At 38.9% G+C, this 16,859-nt stretch overlaps 1 protein-coding gene across 1 annotated transcript in view; it reads left to right on the plus strand.

Annotated features, from left to right (window-relative positions):
* LOC128869853 (uncharacterized) overlaps window positions 1-16,536 on the plus strand; it is an 85,669-nt gene extending 69,133 nt beyond the window's left edge. Inside the window, exon 3 of the mRNA XM_054112455.1 lies at window positions 16,335-16,536. Coding sequence (XP_053968430.1) covers window positions 16,335-16,536 — 202 coding nt within the window. The remainder of the gene's footprint in view (window positions 1-16,334) is intronic.
* The last annotated feature ends 323 nt before the right edge of the window (window positions 16,537-16,859 follow it).

The following is a 16,859-nucleotide window of genomic DNA, read 5'->3' on the forward strand; positions in this document are numbered from 1 at the left end:
AGGAGACGAAAGCTAAGAAATTACTGGAGAAATACGGCTACCATTTCAATGGCGATTGTGTAAAGTCTGGAAGAACTGCGACCTTGAAACATCGAATAGATACAGGAGATACAAAGCCAATTCGGCGAGTTCCACTAGCAAAGCGTGAAGAAACAAATCAGGTAATCTAGGATATGCAGCAAAGGGAAGTAATTGAGCTATCAATAAGCTCATGGAGCTCACCGGTTGTGCTGGTTAAAAGGAAAGATGGAAGCACTCAATTTTATATGGATTACAGAAAACTGAATGAAGTCATGAAAAAGGCAGTGGAGGAGAGGAAGACTGGGAACCCGGCCTCCTATTGTTCTATGGCCGCCTAGGGTAAACAGACCCAATTCCAGCCCAACACTAGTCAGAGAGCCGCGGATGGCACCTCCTTTAAAGTTTGACTGGCAGGTGGCCGTTGAGAGACCAGGCAACTTAAAACAGGTTGCACATATTAGCAAAGAGGAACCTCGTAAGCACGCCCGTCCCCCTAAATGAGTTTTTTATGAAAAGAAGGAGGTCATGGGGGACTCTTATAAGTTAAGGAATCTGTCAGCAGATTAATTAATAGAGGAAAAAGCCAGGCCTGTTGAATGGGCAAAGGAGTAGGTATACAGCTTGGGAAAACCGTTGGATACTGCTTCATAAAGGCAAAAGAACGGCTGATCACACAAGGGAGAAATCGCCAAAAAGCCAAAAACAGGTGGCCATAAGTACCCGTAAATGATGGAGGTAAGGTACTGGCTATCGTTGACAGAGCGAAGGAGGAAGGGGCTACCCCCAAGAAGAAATGGAAGTGGAAATCCCGGACCCTCTCCACTCTGCCTCGATAACGGCCGATACCAAGTTAGGGCGAATCTTATCGCTTGTGAGGGCAACTGGTTAGTTTAGCTCCACAGGTTGGCCGTAAGTAAAGTCGGTAAGGTTTGGCCGGGGTCAAACTCGAAGCAGTCAGCAAGGAAGAAATTCCGAGCAGACCTAGAGCTTGGAAACAGAGCAGAACTTTAGATCATGCAACGGTGACCTGCCAACACATACTTGGAAGGTAGGGAAGAGTGAACAGCTAGTAGAAGGCAGATGTTGTTGCTTCTCAATGCCGAAACGCTCGCTGTGCTGGCGAAAAATGGTTGGAAGGTCCGATATAGTTTCGTTGACGCAACCGTTCGGACTTACCGTAGTGACGACCAGCTGTAGGCGAAGAGGGCGATATAGCTGATTCGAATAGCGGTGACGAAGAACGGTTGCTCTGCAGCCAGTACTCAACCGATTCAGAGAGGGTTACCGGTGTGCGGCCAGTTGTTTAACGAAGATGATCTTCTCGCTGACGACACCGAGGGTGAGTAGTTCGCTGACAGAGGAGTTGAATTTCCCATGGGGGAGGCAAAACGGACAGATTCAAATGAAACTTATCCAAATTAGCCCTCATCTAAGAATCGTGGATTAATGGCAACAAAAGCTGCAGCTTGGGAATGAAGGTCTTCCAATTAAAAGCCAGCAAACACATGTGTAAGATTTATACTTGTATAATATAACCATCTTCTTGCTGCCATAGCTTACCAGCGGAAATTTAGTGGCTTGTTAAAGACGCAAATGCCCACAATAAATATTCGGGGAGTATCGAATCTAATGGCAGAGGTGAGCCATTATTAGACTTTATTTTGGAAAATAACTTAGTGTCTGGAATTTCGGCTCAAAGTCGACTTTTGAAACAAAAATGAGGTCAGATGAGAGGTTTTGGACTTAACCCTGGCCCTTTACTTTTTTTCTACCCACGTTAAAAGATGGCGAGTTTTGCGAGAAAAATCTTAGTCTGACCACCATTACATACATTTTGTTATTGACCATATGCTTCTCCAAGTTTACAAGTTTAGGAATATCGGAAGAACCGATTGGTGAGTACACAGCAACATTTTAAGGGCTTTACAGCCAAATAAACGCACCCCAGATCCTACCATATACGGAGAACTGGACGGATTGGTTAATCATTTAACGAAAGCCATGAATAGTTCTCTAAAAGCTGGGTGTCCGGTTGTACACCATAGAGGAAAGACAAAATCACCTTGGTGGACAAAAGAAATAACATCGTTACGAAAATCCTATAGGACTCTATTCAACTTGGCCAAGACCACAAGAAGTTAAAACTGCGCAACGTGGATCCCGTTAAAACTACTGAAAAGAAATTGAGGAAACTACAGAAGTGGCCAGATTAAGAAGCAAAGACACCATGTAGCCTAGCTATCTCAAGGGTCTGGGAAATACATGGACCACGTAAAGTAAGGAATCTTTAGGTATCTTCCTAGACACACACTTCCCAGGCAACAAGCGAGCAGATCCCAATGACTCTGCTAAGGATGGGCGGCAATCAAATCTAAGAGATCACATGGTTTCAAATGAGAAAATTGATTTGGCTATTAGCACTTTTGGTTCATATAAATCACCTGGACTAGATGGTATTTATCCGGCAGAGTTTCAGCAATCACCTGCATGAATAAGGGCTAAATTTCGCTAAAGTATCCTTCATATTCAAGACAGGCAGGTCCTCACACACTAATCCTAAAGACTTCAGATCTATCAGTCTTACGTCTTTCCCCTCAAAATTCTAGAAAGGATTGTCAATAAGTATCTACGGGGCGTCATACCAATCAGCAGGTTCTCCCCGCCACAACACGCCTACATAAAAGACGAATCTTCAGAAACTGCTTTACACTCGCATGTCTGGTTCGTGGAAAAGATGCTGACAGAAAAAGGGTTCGCTTTGGTAGCTTTTGCAGACATTGAAGGAGCCTTTAACAACATTAATACAAGCGCCATAACGGGTGCTCTTCAAGAGTTTGGATTCGAATCTAATGTTGCTACTTTGATCGATACCATAATTGTCAGAAGAAAAGTAACTGCAAGATTACGCAACCCATTAATAAGGAGACAGGTCTGCAGGTCTCAGGGAGGGGTCCTATCCCGTCGCCTCTGGATTTTGGTAGTGAACTCCTTGCTGCTGACTCTAAAGAGAGGGAGATGCCACGTCACAGCCTACGCTGACGACTTGGCAATCGCGGTTAAAGGCAAGTATCCCAGCACGTTCTAACATAGCTACGCTTAGTAACTGGACAGAGGATAGGGGACTCGGAATAAACCCCGATAAAACTGAACTAATTATCTTTACAAGGAAACATAGACTACTCACAGTCTCCCGACAATTTTCAAGGGTGTAGAGATACCTTTGAAGGAGAATGTGAAATACTTAGGAATCATATTAGACAGGAAACTTACGTAAATATCTAATATTAAGAATAGAATTTAAAAGGCCAACATTGCATTGCACACATACAAAAAGCGGTCGAAATCAAATGGGGATTTACACCTCGTATCACACACTTTATACTTCCGTAGTTTAGCCTATGGAATACTTGCGTGGTGACCATCAACTCAAATGGGAAGTTATATAAAACTGCTTAACAAGGTTCAAAGAACTGCGTTTTTATGCATCACCGTCGCTTTAAGGACCACCCCTAATAAAGCGCTTGAGGTGCTAGTCAACTTGCTTGCTCTAAGTCTGGTAGGAGATCGCGTGGCGGCCACTTCAGCGCTTAGACTTAATAGTATGGTGCTATGGAAGACGACCGCCGTAGCCGAATGGGTTGGTGCGTGACTACCATTCGCAATTCACAGAGAGAACGTCGGTTTGAATCTCGGTGAAACACCAAAATTAAGAAAAACATTTTTCTAATAGTGGTCGCCCCTCGGCAGGCAATGGCAAACCTCCGAGTGTATTTCTGCCATAAAAAAGCTCCTCATAAAAATATCTGCCGTTCGGAGTCGGCTTAAAACTGTAGGTCTCTCCATTTGTGGAACAACATCAAGACGCACACCACAAATAGGAGGAGGACCCCCAAACACACAAAAAGGGTGTACGCGCCAATTATATATATATATAAGACATGGCAACGCTTCTATACCACATACACTGCATCAAAAAATTGTAGATACAGCACTGACTTTCGGAAGAAAGTGATAATAGATTTAGGATTAAACGGTTTTTGGTGAAAATTTTTACTCTCTTCAATCTATTGTTACGGATATTCATAGCAGATATAATACAAAAGAAGTTATCTTCAAAATTTTACATAAACAAATTGTACATACAGTAAAGGAAATTTAAAGTTTACTTAATATGTATAGGTTTCAAAAAGACGTATGGTATCCATTTGTTTCAATTACACCCTTCAGTCGACTTTTCATGGAACATACCAGCTTCTTGGTTTCATCAGGCGAAATATTTTGCCACTCCTCTTCGATAATTCGCTTCAATTGCTCTTTGTTTTGTGCTTTCTAATTTTTTTTCCAAAATATCCCACAAATGCTCAATTGGAGGTGGTTTTCCTTTCGGAGTGAGGCTTTCCTTTCTGTGAGCAGTATTCGCTTTGCTTCATACAAATCTTCTTCCATCTGACTCAAACATGTATTTACTCTCGTCTATAAATTAAACATCGTTCCAAAAGTCATCTGGCTTATCAACATAGGTTTTCGCGTACTCCAATCGCTTTTTTGCCTTCTTCGTTGATATAAATGGCTTTCTACGTGAGACGCACCCCTTGTAACCTTTGGATTTCAGGAAGTTTCTTATAGTTTTTGGGTTCACAAACTGGGGGCTGGCTCAAGGTTCGCTGCAATCTTAGGTGATCCAATTTTCGGGTCAGCTTTAACCATTCGTTTATTCGCTCCGTATACTGATTAAATTTTTTTTTCGCCCTCTCCCTTTTGCCATGATGAACGTTCCATTCTTTTCAAATTTTTTACGACGGATTGAATGGTAGCACGTGGTCTGTCAACAGTTGCTGATATCTCATCGTAGCTCTTTCCTTCTAGCTTTAATTTTATAATTAATTTTTTAATATCAACCGGTACTCCTAAATGCTTTTTTGGTGCCTGACACTCCATGTCGAAGTGTTTACGATCAAAAGTATAAAAACGCCCTAAACAAAACGAGTACGGTTTCTAGGAACTGTACATTAGGGTGTCCCAGGCTACAAGGGGGATTTTTTTTTTCGGAATTTTAATACGCATACCCTTTATTTTTTTTCATTTGACTCTAAAAACTTAAATATAAAATATTATTGAGATCGGAAGTCATTAACCCGTGCCGACTTGATGTCAAACTTTAAATTTAAAAGTTAGTATGAAAGCTATAGGCTCACAATAGAGAAAAGTTTAGTTGAATTTTTAGATTAATTAAATAAATAAAAATAAAAACCATATTTCGTATTTATTTTCCTTTTATTATAAAAGGGACATCAATCATCAAATTTTCTTTTCAAAGTTTGCTTTTTACAGTCGGGATATACCTGTTTGTGCTCTTGAACGGAACGAAATAAAAATTGTTTTTGCTCCTCTTGAACAGTGATCAAACCATGGAAGTCTTGTATTAACTTAACCGCTTTTTCTGCCGTATCATTAACTGATTTCAGTCCTAGCAGCTTATTTTTAGCCTGTAGAAACGAATCATCATTTGACCACGAAGAGGGGCACTTGTTCAGAAAACTGTCGTCAATCTGGAGTCGATTAAACAGGAACTTGCTTTTGACAGCGACGAAGTCATCAATGTTTTTCTCTGAAATTTAAACAGATAGATCAGTTATCAATTATACCAATTAGCAAACTTAGTAAAAGAACAAAATCAGGGCTTAATTAACGTACCAAAAAGTGGGCCACAGAGTTCTTCTTTGCATGCAATGTAACGTTTATTGTGAGCTGTTGGGTTTTCTCTAGTTAAGTTAGCAATCATTTTTACTTTAGTTTCTAGATTGACATCATCATCAAATAAAGCCAGAATAGATACTTCATCTGTCAAATACCAAAAATGCTGGCAAAACTTCTGCAAAGCTGCTTTTGAAATGCTTTTGCCTATTGTTTCGTAATTTTTCATGGCCTTCAAAAAACACAAATCCTGATACGGCGCCTTTACTGCTAAAATACATTGGAGCCAGGGTTTTACGTAGGATGTCACGATGAACAGACACACGTCCAACAGAGCTGCCTTATCCTTGTTTGAAATCTGAATTCAGAGCTAAGTAACGATATTTTTAACGAATAAATGGCTCTCGCCATCCATCGAGCCTGGTGCATAGCACCTGGTGCCGAATCTTAAATTTCTTCTCTGAATCTCCGCCAAGAAATATAATTGAAAGCTCAATTAATTCGCGATAGTCATCTCTAACGATTTCTTTGGTTAATTCCGTTTTGTAGAATTCTAGCAGTTTGTCAATTTTCGAAACATTAAAACAAGATAGCTTTTCTGTACAGCTTTGTTTTTTCTCGGGATCGATATTTTTCCAGTTTTCTCGGAATTTCTTGAATAATGGGATGTCTGGGTTTGTAGTTACTTGACTGATTTTCACTTCAAACACGCCTTTAAGTACTAATTCGTAAACGTGATGACGGCAAGCAAAAATAAGCACTTCTCTACCCAGTTTTTGTTCGAGAAGCACACATGCTCCATTTATGCGGCCTGTGTTAGAAGCAGTAGTATCACAACAGAGAATCTGCACTTTGTCTTCAAGGTTCCAGTTCGTAATAGCATCCCAAACTGCGTCTGCTTGTTCCCTTCCTGTCGAGCTATCCAATTTAGGAACAGCAATAATTTGTTCTTTGATATCGTATGTAATAACTACCGGTAGGTGTTCTTCTTTACTTTTACGTGAATCTAGAGCTGGCAACAGTTTTCCGTCCCAGTGGACAGTTATCGTGTCCGGGACCTTGTTTTGAAAATAAAAATTTTATAGCTTCATTTCCGTACGAACTCTATGGATGGAGGACTTGCTTATAGGGAATTCATCCGTATTGTGCCCCAGAGCCTCAATAGTAGCTTCAATTATAAAAACAGAATCCCTCACACTTAACTGACACCTGTGTTATGCGGCAACTAACTTGGGAGTTATGATATTTTTCCGCATAGAAGTTTTATCGAGCTGAGAGGAGGCTTCTCTTGCGCTGGGCATATTTTCTTCTAATTCTGTTATTTCACAATCAGAAGAGGACTTTTCTAGTGGTGGTTCGCAAGATGATGTTGATGGGGCTAAGGATGAAAAATGTTTAGCACGTCGCTTTTCTTCCTCTATGATTCTAAGGCGCGTCCTTTCCTCTTTGTTTGTTAGTTTTTTGTCCACTCCGGCCAAGTGACCGGGCCGACATGGTTCTCTTTGGCGCTGCAAGAAGATCTTATCTTCATTTATTGTAATCGATTGAAGAGCATCGGCATGTGCAATGTCAAACAAATTCTTTAAGTTTGAAACAAACTCCTTTCGACGCTGTTCAAACACTTCTTGAATTTTTTTCGCATTTTTTTGCAATTCACTCCAAACTTGGTATAAGTTAACTAGTTTCTTAACACATTTAGATATTGATCTGGTCGGTATACGTGCCTTTTCCCAATAAATAATACACTCACGAATTGTGAGATTTGCACTTTCATTGACACTTAAGTTCACTTCACGAATATTAAAGAACAAAACTGCCAGTACTTGCCCGTTAGAGGGAAGTTTAGAACCGGTGATTTGATGTTTTACGTCCCCTATTAGAAATATCTCCTTTTTGGAACTTCGTAACTCCACTGACATATTGATTACACGAAAAAAAACGCGATTACTAATAAAATAAACAAGTAATTATATGCAATCAATCCGACAGTTCGCGCGCGCCGTACTATACAAGTACCGACAGGTTTCTGCGCAACTCGGCACGGGTTGCCGTGATTCTAAATAGACGAAACTTTATTTTTTGATGTTTTGAGACCATTCAAACAAAATAAGAGGGTATGCGTTAAAAAAAAAAACACTTTAATTTTTTTGGGACACTCTACTGTACATATGTCACAAAAATATTTACCGCTATTTAAAACAGCAAGCATTGAGTGATTTTCGCGATATATATTTGCTGTATGAAAAATTATTTGAGTTAAGTTTAACGGAATGTGGGGTTTTACTCAAATGAAAAGGAAATGGTTAGAAATTGTCAAAGAATCGTTAAAGCTATTTCATCCTCATAAAGTTACAATTAATCGAGAGTAAAAATTTTCACCAAAAATCGTTTAACCCTAAAGATATTATCACTTTCTTCCGAAAGTCAGAGCTGTATTTATAATTTTTTGATGCAGTGTACCATGAGTATTTATAAGCCAGAAGTTGGCTATTCTTGATCTAAAGCTACCTTCCATAGGCTCTTCAAGACTGACATCCCGTCAAGCAGAGAGTGGAAACTCAAAGACCGGGGAGAGGAGGGGAAATTAATTTCTACATAGATGGGCCCAACCTATGGAGTTTTTTCAAAAGAATTAGTAACGTCTACTAGGCAGAAGTCTTAGTCATAAATGAAGTAACTGTTCACTATAACAAACACGCCGTGACAAGAACTATGATAAATATATACATAAATAAATGGTAAAAAAAATAATATTATCGAGGAGGCTAATAGGTCGTGGAGAGAAGAAAATACGTGTTCTCGAAGGTCGTGGCTTGTGTCCCTGGTCATTGGTAGGCACGCTAGTAGGCAAGGAAAATTTCGCATGAATACGGCAGAAGTAGTAGAGACGAGGAAGAGGAAGAAACAATAGAACACTTCCTCTGTAATTGTCCAGCCTTAGCTAGGACTATCCGTTATTGGGATAAAACCTATCATATGCTTCATAAGAGAGTCTAATACTAGGTAACCACTAAGGCATCCGCGTTATCCAGTGGTACCACAACGGACCTACATGGTCTAAGCGAGTTGGCTACTCTTAGCCTATTCCTAGAGAAATTCCCAAGTAGAGGTCATATAGGTTTCACTAAAACGCTGGAGAAAATTAGGGTTAGTATTGCACCATCTATAGATGGTAAATGAAAACTCGGTATCTTATATTTTCTATTGAACAGAACTAGTTCGGTCTTGGCTGGATTAATTATTAGACCGTTTGAGGGAGCCCACTTGGAGAGTTCCCTTAACACTGATTGCATGAACGCGCTGATAGTCAAGAGAAACTTCCCTGTCATCAGGATGACTACATCGTCTGCATACGCAACTATTTTGATCCTTTTCTTGCTCAGGGTAATAAGCAATTTATTTAAGACTGGGTTTCACAATAACGGTGAGAATACCCCCTGTGGGGTTCCTTTGGTTTTTCCTAGACTAGTGATGCCTAAGTTCGAGAAGGAGGCCATCAAATAATCTTTTCGTTTGTACCTATGTTCGTCCACGCTGAATTTATCGATTTCGCATCAACATTGTTGAACGCTCCTTCTCGCTCTCATCGTCCCTACAACTTCGGGCAGTGCTCTTTCTACAGACTTACCCTTCTAGTAATCATATTGTATTATAGTATGTGGGATGATTACCCCGGTTACATATAGTAAGATTAGTAGAGAATAAGTATTCAAAAGTATACTCCCTTCGTCCATTAATGTCGCTGCTGCACTATGCTGAATGGTGCGCATTCGCATCGCTTCGTACCATCAGATCCACTCCCCTTCCGCTGGTCCATTGCACCAGGTCTCTTCGTACCTTTTCTTCAAATGGCATGTATGCTGATGGTGCAGAAGGTTAGGGCCTCCGCTCTGCTCACATACTGCCGTCGCCATATCTACGCTGCAAAAGTGTGGGAAGGGAAATATGTTAGTGAACTTGCAATTACAGTTTTTCCTAACCAAGATGCAACCTCTTATCTTACCTTTAGTGGCAGGAACCAATAGAGCGTAATTGGGCTTTTCAAGGTCAGCGACTTTGTCCCCCACTCCTTTTTCCTCCATAAAGAGTAGCTAGTCTTCCGTTGCCGCCGTACGGTGATCCAAATTAATTTGCGCCACCTTCAGCGCCTGTGGTTTCATTGCTGCTCTTGTCCGTTTCTACGGGTAGGACCACTTTAAGATGCCCTATCCCGTATCCCAATTTACCGTGCAGGTATTTGATTATTTGCTTCGATCAATGGCTAAAACTTAGACATAGAATTTTGCCGTTTCCCTTATCCCTTGCACTGCCTTTCACTATGGTGTAATATTCGGGATGCACCTCTTCGTTTTGACTTTTTATCAGTGAGAGTATAGTTTCATCCTCCATTAATGGAGATGGGATCTCCACCTTCACAGTCGTTTGAATGCCATATCCAATTTGCATCCAGGCGATAGTTCGTCAAGGCTACGGGTACAGGATGTAAGAAGCTCTCAGGACTCCTTGTGGCTGTTTCCGACCACTTTCACTCCTTTGTGCCATTTGACGCCATCAAGCAAGACCCAGTTTTTATTAGAGCCTTAGTTACCCATGTGCTAATCAATCTCATTTTTTTCTCTTCCACGAGTAGCCATTTATGGTTTGTGATTTTGCCTTCCAGCTGACCGCTGTCGATAATGACTACTTGTAGCTCCGGCGCACTATGGAAAATCGAGGAGTTTTACGGGCCAAAAATCGATAATTGTTACATTTCTAAAGATTAAGTTGCGAAAATTTGCACAAGCTCAAAAAAATGTGTAAAGATTTAAATAAAATATATTTTAATATCATTAATTTTTAAATACTGTGTCAAAAAAAGTTAAACTTAAAAATTATCAAATTTAAAATAATTTTATTCCTTTTTAAATAGCTAAACGTCTTAAAATATGTAAAAACAAACTTATATATTAACTCATAACTCTTAACAATACAAAATATTTAAATTATTGTCAAACAATTAAGTAAAGCAAGTATAAAAATCAGTAAAAAAAAAGTAGTAGATTACAATACGTATTAAAGGAATAGAAATAATAAGCATTATAAAAGTTATTTTTTGTAACCATTTCTATTTGGTTGGGTTGGTTGGTTTAAGGGTGCCCCGCATCGGAGTGCCACATAGACCGCAAGTTGGGTCCGTTGTGTTGCCCTAGAGCTCATTATGTTATATGATTTCCCCACCTAACCGAGATTTTTATTGTACATTTTGGTCAAAGATATTAATTCGTTTCGAGAATTTGATGAGAGATTCGATTTTCAGGTCCGAGAGTACTGAAAGATTGTCAATTGTTGGGGAGCCTAGAAGAGCGAGTCGACCTCTGGCTAGACCGGGATAACTGCACAGCAAATATTATTATATTATATGCCTTAGTTCGTGTATCGAAAGACTTATAAGGGTTTTTGTCTGTTTCAGATTGTAGGATGGCCAGATTTGTCTGGTCGTAACGCAGGTAGTTTCCACTCGCCACCTCCGATCAGCAATGTTGTGAAATTCTCGATCAATGATCATTTTACTTGTTGAGAGCGGAATGTGGATTGTGGGTAAGTTATTAACATTTGATTGCGCAGCTCCAGCTCTTGCGAGCTCATCAGCTTTGCAGTTACCTTCGAATCCACTGTGACCCGGTATCCAGATAACTTGGACAGCATTCTGAACACTTATTACGTTAAGAGATAAGCGACAGGCTCGAACGGCCGCTTGACTGTCAGTGAAAAAGCGGATATCCTCTAGTGATATTCTCTTTTCTAAGATAGTTTTCGCGGCATACCAGATAGCTCATACTTCGGCTTGGAATACACTACAGTAGTCGGGTAACCTAAATGATAGATTGATGTGAGGGGAATTGGAGTTGGGAGTGAACAGGAGAATAGCAAGGGTGGTGATGGAAGACTTACATGATAGTCTATGTCGGAAGAGATAACAGTGTTCCTGTTCAGTATGGCCGAATGGCCAAGATACTTTTTCCATTTCGATATAGCATTCCTGCGTGTCGCTGCTTTCGCTGCAATCGCTTTGCCAGCCAGATCGATACGGAACAAGTGAAGCAACGTATTTAGAGCCTTAGTAGGTGTTGTACTTAAGCATCCTGTTATCAGGATGCAGGCTGTTCCTTGGACTCGATCAATTGTGGCTACTCTACACCGTTTTTCGAGTGCTGCCCACCATACAACCACACCGTAGAAGAGTATCGGTTTGGTGATCGAGGTATATATATATTCAATAAATGATCCGAGGTGAAAAACCTCAGGTTTTGCCTAGAGCTTTCTTAGAAGTATAAATAGCTATGAAAGCTTTTTTACATCTGTTTTCAATGTTCAATTTCCAACTCAACTTCCTATCTAGAATAACTCCTAGATATTTAACTGAATCTGATAGAAGTAATGATTCCCCTTTTAATATTATTGTTTGCAGTGGAGGCGATTGTTGTTTCCTATTGAAGAGAACAAGATCTGTCTTTGTTGGATTCGCATTTAGTCCGCATTCGGTACACCATTTTGACAGAATATTGATTGAGCGTTGCATGAGCTCAGTGAGGGTATTCAGGTGTTTGCCTGGCACGCAGAGAGCAATATCATCTGCATAGGCTACAACCTTGCAGCCTGCTTTTTCGAGATTTCGAAGCAAACTGTTTATAGCGAGATTCCAGAGAAGGGGTGAAAGTACTCCGCCTTGAGGAGTGCCTTTGACGGCGTATATTCTCATACGGCTTAACCCAAGCTCTGAAGTGATTATTCTATTTTGAAGCATTTGTTCGATCATCTTCCGGATGGAGTAATTAATACCCAATTTTACAATTTCAGATAAAATGGGTTCAATATTATTAAAAGCACCTTCTATGTCTATAAATGCGACAAGTGAGTACTCCTTATTGTGAAGGGAAGTTTCGATTTCCCTTTAGTTTAGGCGTGTTGTGCCTCAGAGATCTACTTAGTATGAAGTTGGGTTTTGATTTGCTCATCTAAGACTTTTTTTTTTTGCATTAATAGCCCCATTTAGCTCGTTCACTTTTATTATCAAGGCATCCAATATTACTATTACAATTTTATTTTGTTTTTAACATTAACACACTGTTATTAGCTCGGGCTGTATGTATGTCTGTATAAATGAATGTAACGGAATCTTTGAGCTTAATATTCACTGGCTTCTAAAAATCTGATCGACTTGGAATTTTGCACACCTATCAAGGACCGATGACAATGCAATAATTTGATAAAAGTTTTCCGTTATCCTGGCAATCCTAGGATTCAAATTTTCTTTTTTTAGATCTTCTGTAGAAAAGTAAGAATGACAGAGCTAACGCGCGGTCTGCGCATGTCTGTACTCTCTGAGTTACTCTTACTGATTTCGGTAGTATACGACTTACTCTTTCGAATTCGAACTTGCTCAGGCACGCGGCCCTGCAGTACGAATAGAAGGCTGAAACGTTTTCAGGGTATTTGCATTCTCACTTTGTGTAGTCTTTACACATGCGCAGATACTACAAGTCTCATACACGCAAATTCACTCGATTCAATGTTCATATAAGATGAAATAATTTTCATATAAGATGTAAATTTGTTAATTACAATAAAATAATCAAAACATAAATTTTGAAATTATTTTACGGAACAAAATTTTGGCAAGTAAAGAAGGAAGTTATCATCACCATAATTTCATTTATAAAATTTTATTGATTAAAGTACAATCCACAACAAAAATGAACTATATTAAAAAAACCGAACTGGAACTTTACATCTCGTTTTGATTGTGTCAATATAATCCACGGTCTCCTTTTTCTCTGCTGAGAGTATCTATTCTGTGTCAAGGCCAATGCTCGCCTTTCTTTGGACATATAGTCGGTAAAGAAGGAATTAAATATAGCACAATTAAATCGGACTATAAATCACTGACTAAATGAAAACAATAATTTTCATTCAGAAAAACAAGGCTCGACATTCAATCAATGAACTATATGGGAAAAAGTATGTAACATATTGATTATGTCAGTATATTTTGTTGTTACCTCTCCGTTTCAGGAGTGGGGTAGCCGTTTCTCAGGCTCCCTCCACGAATTAAGGGGTAACACCACTGTAGGAATTTCAAAAAATTGATTTTTTTTTTATAAGCTTAAAAAATTCTTTGAACCTTTTAAAATACAGAACAAAAAGTTTTATACGTTACCGAAGTTCATTTCATAAATATTTTAAGCTTTTAACCAAGCGTTAGTGACTGCTACCTAACGACTTCTCCAAATTTCCAAACTTTAAACGCGTTTTTCTCAAAACACGTTTTCTGAAATTGGCACGCAGCATAACTCAAACAATTTTAAATATTTTTAATCAGGTTTTTCACTACGTCTGTATAATAACCTTCTTAAGAGAAGAGCGTAGGGGATTTTCGATAGATTAACTTAAACAATTGTTATAATTATTTAAGTCCCGTTTTTTTAGTCCAAAATAGAGTTTTTTCCTTCAAATGCAAAACCACAATACAAAAATGTCTCCAATGGCGGCCATTTTGTAAAATTTTTCGATCAAACTTTGTAGTTTTGTATTTTAGTATATAAGTAATAACTTCCCAAATCATAGTGATTGTTTTCCCTTTCCTTCTATACAAAAAAATTCTTTAAAAATCGTGTTTATTTTACGCGTGTACAGTGGTGTTACCCCTTAAGTTCTTCATCGCGATTACTTCTTTATCACGGCCGATAACTGCATAGCTTTAGACTCACAGTCGATAAGAAAGGAATTAAATATAACAAGAATATATCGAATCATTAATTCACTGACTGCAATGATAACAATAATTTTCATTCATAATAAAAAATAGTTAAAAAAAAACTGTTTCTGTTCTGAGGTAGTTGACTATGACTGATCGTTCGATTTGCTATTACTTCATTATAGGTCTCTTTGTCATTAAAATTTATTTTCTAATTTTTAGTTCGATTAGCAATGAAAGCGTGTTTTTTAGTTTTTTTTAAACTATTTTTTATTAATATACTTTCATCAAGTTATGTTCGCTCAGTATAGCAAAGGTAAAATAATGTTTTTTAATAGTACAATTTTAAAATTGTTATATTTTCGTTTGGCACACGGCTATTATGAATAAATTGTCATAAATAATAAAATAAAGAATTGGCACCCGCTTCTTTTGCATAATTTCCAATTTTGAAATATTAAGCTTTTAGCTTGCCCAGGCTCCTTTTCATAATATGCAAAAAAACTTTTCCTAAATATTAAGCTATTTCAAATTTTTTTTCATTATTATTCTTTTTTTATTGTAGATATATAGTTTTAACTCTTTTTGCATCAAATAAGTTTTGAAAGGTCCGTCCTTACACTTTGACAGGTTCCTGCAAACGAAGAAGAAAGGAACCTTAACTATATTTTCTAATACTTTTACCGTTCTTATGTGTACGGCGGCATACAATTGCTTGGTGTTTCACGTGAATTAGTCTGTGAAGGATTTACAATTTTGTCGAGGAAGGGCAGTGTTATTCTATTACGGCACAACTTGCTTCACAGCATGTGACCGAACGCAATTTCCAGTGTGCTCTTATGTGTACCCTGGAAATATTCATAAAGTCAAGGAATGGTTACCGTGTTGTTATGGGAACGACAACGTGCACCCAAATAGGACGTACCAGGACCTTTCTGGCGACTTCTGCAGGATCGCAAAGCATGGTAACCAGTTGCTACCCGAGTTGTGAATTCCAACCTAAGTTTCAAGGAGTCGCGGATTCACCCAGCCAACATGATTGTGTAAGATATAGGAGTAGAAGAGCTCCTCTTTGATGATAATAAGCGAACTTTGAAGTTGTGTTTTTTACTTTTTACATATGAACATTTTCATTAACTGTATTCCTTGTTTCGTAATGTTTTGTTTATGTTCAAGTAAATTTTAAGTTATATGTCCTTATCCACAATAGGGTTTGGAGGTCAGATTCACAGAATTGAACTAAGTTACACAAAATATTCTGTTTTCATTATAGGCTGTAAAATTCTTTATTTACTAGCACTAAGAAATTGTAACCTCTTCTAGGAAGAGGAGCTTTTGTGTCCCGGAGGCTCCCATTGGGAATCGCAGAGCTAAGCTTTTGTTATAAACCGGAACTTTTGTTACACATCATTGTTCAGTTATCAGCTCTACAGGCCTCGTTTTAATTTGTTAATTTTTACACCTTCTAAGAAGGTGTGCTCTTTTATCCCGGAGGGTCGTGTCAGATTCATAAGATTGAGCAAATATTACAAATGTTATCCTGTGCTTTTCTTTATTTTAAATTTTTTCTGTTTCTCTTAATTCCCCTTCACTTTACACTCAGTTGAATACATCAGCCACAGCACCAAACCATGTTACACAATCCTTAAGGAAGGATTTCCGTATTTTACGGGATATTTTCCGTAAACAACCCCACAATTAAGGAGGCTTTCCAAAGACCCTCGTGGCCTCGATTGGGCGTTCTTAAAGGAAAAAAATAAAACTTTATTACAACTTTAAAACAATCATTTATACAATTAAGTAACTATTTAATGCCGCTTCCAAATCTAGAATGATTACAATGAAATTCTTATTTGTATTTCTTACGCCTATCCAATGCGGACAGTGAACGATCTAGTGCACGGCGAAAACTGGACAACGATAAGCTGCAATCACAACGGATAGATGAGGCGTACACCGCTCAACTCTCACAGTTGCTTCTGCAACCTGACTCTCTACCCGCGACGAAAGCGGTCTCTGGGCGCACATATCCCGTTCCTTGCACACTGCCGCTGAACGATCAATTGGTTACAAGCGCCCGACACTAAGGAACCAATGGCATAACCAGGAGTGTCTCGAAGCTGCTGCAGCTAAAAATACCATGTACCAACGAACTCTGCTACCATAAGCTGGTACCGCATCGAATACTTTCAGAGCCAGAGTGTTCGTATCCATTCGGACGACGGGACCCAGCCAACGTAGCCGCTGGATCTTTATTCGGTACGCTATGTCTATGTAGTTGTAAAACTCAAGAGCTCTTTTGCAGAATCTTTTTCTCAAACACTCCAAGCGACACTTTATCGGATATTGCCATCGTCCGCGCTTCTGCGCCATACGTTCGGACGGGCCTATAGTGCTAGTTTGGTCGTTC

The sequence above is a fragment of the Anastrepha ludens genome, chromosome X (genome assembly GCF_028408465.1).
Source record: "Anastrepha ludens isolate Willacy chromosome X, idAnaLude1.1, whole genome shotgun sequence".
Taxonomy (NCBI): domain Eukaryota; kingdom Metazoa; phylum Arthropoda; class Insecta; order Diptera; family Tephritidae; genus Anastrepha; species Anastrepha ludens.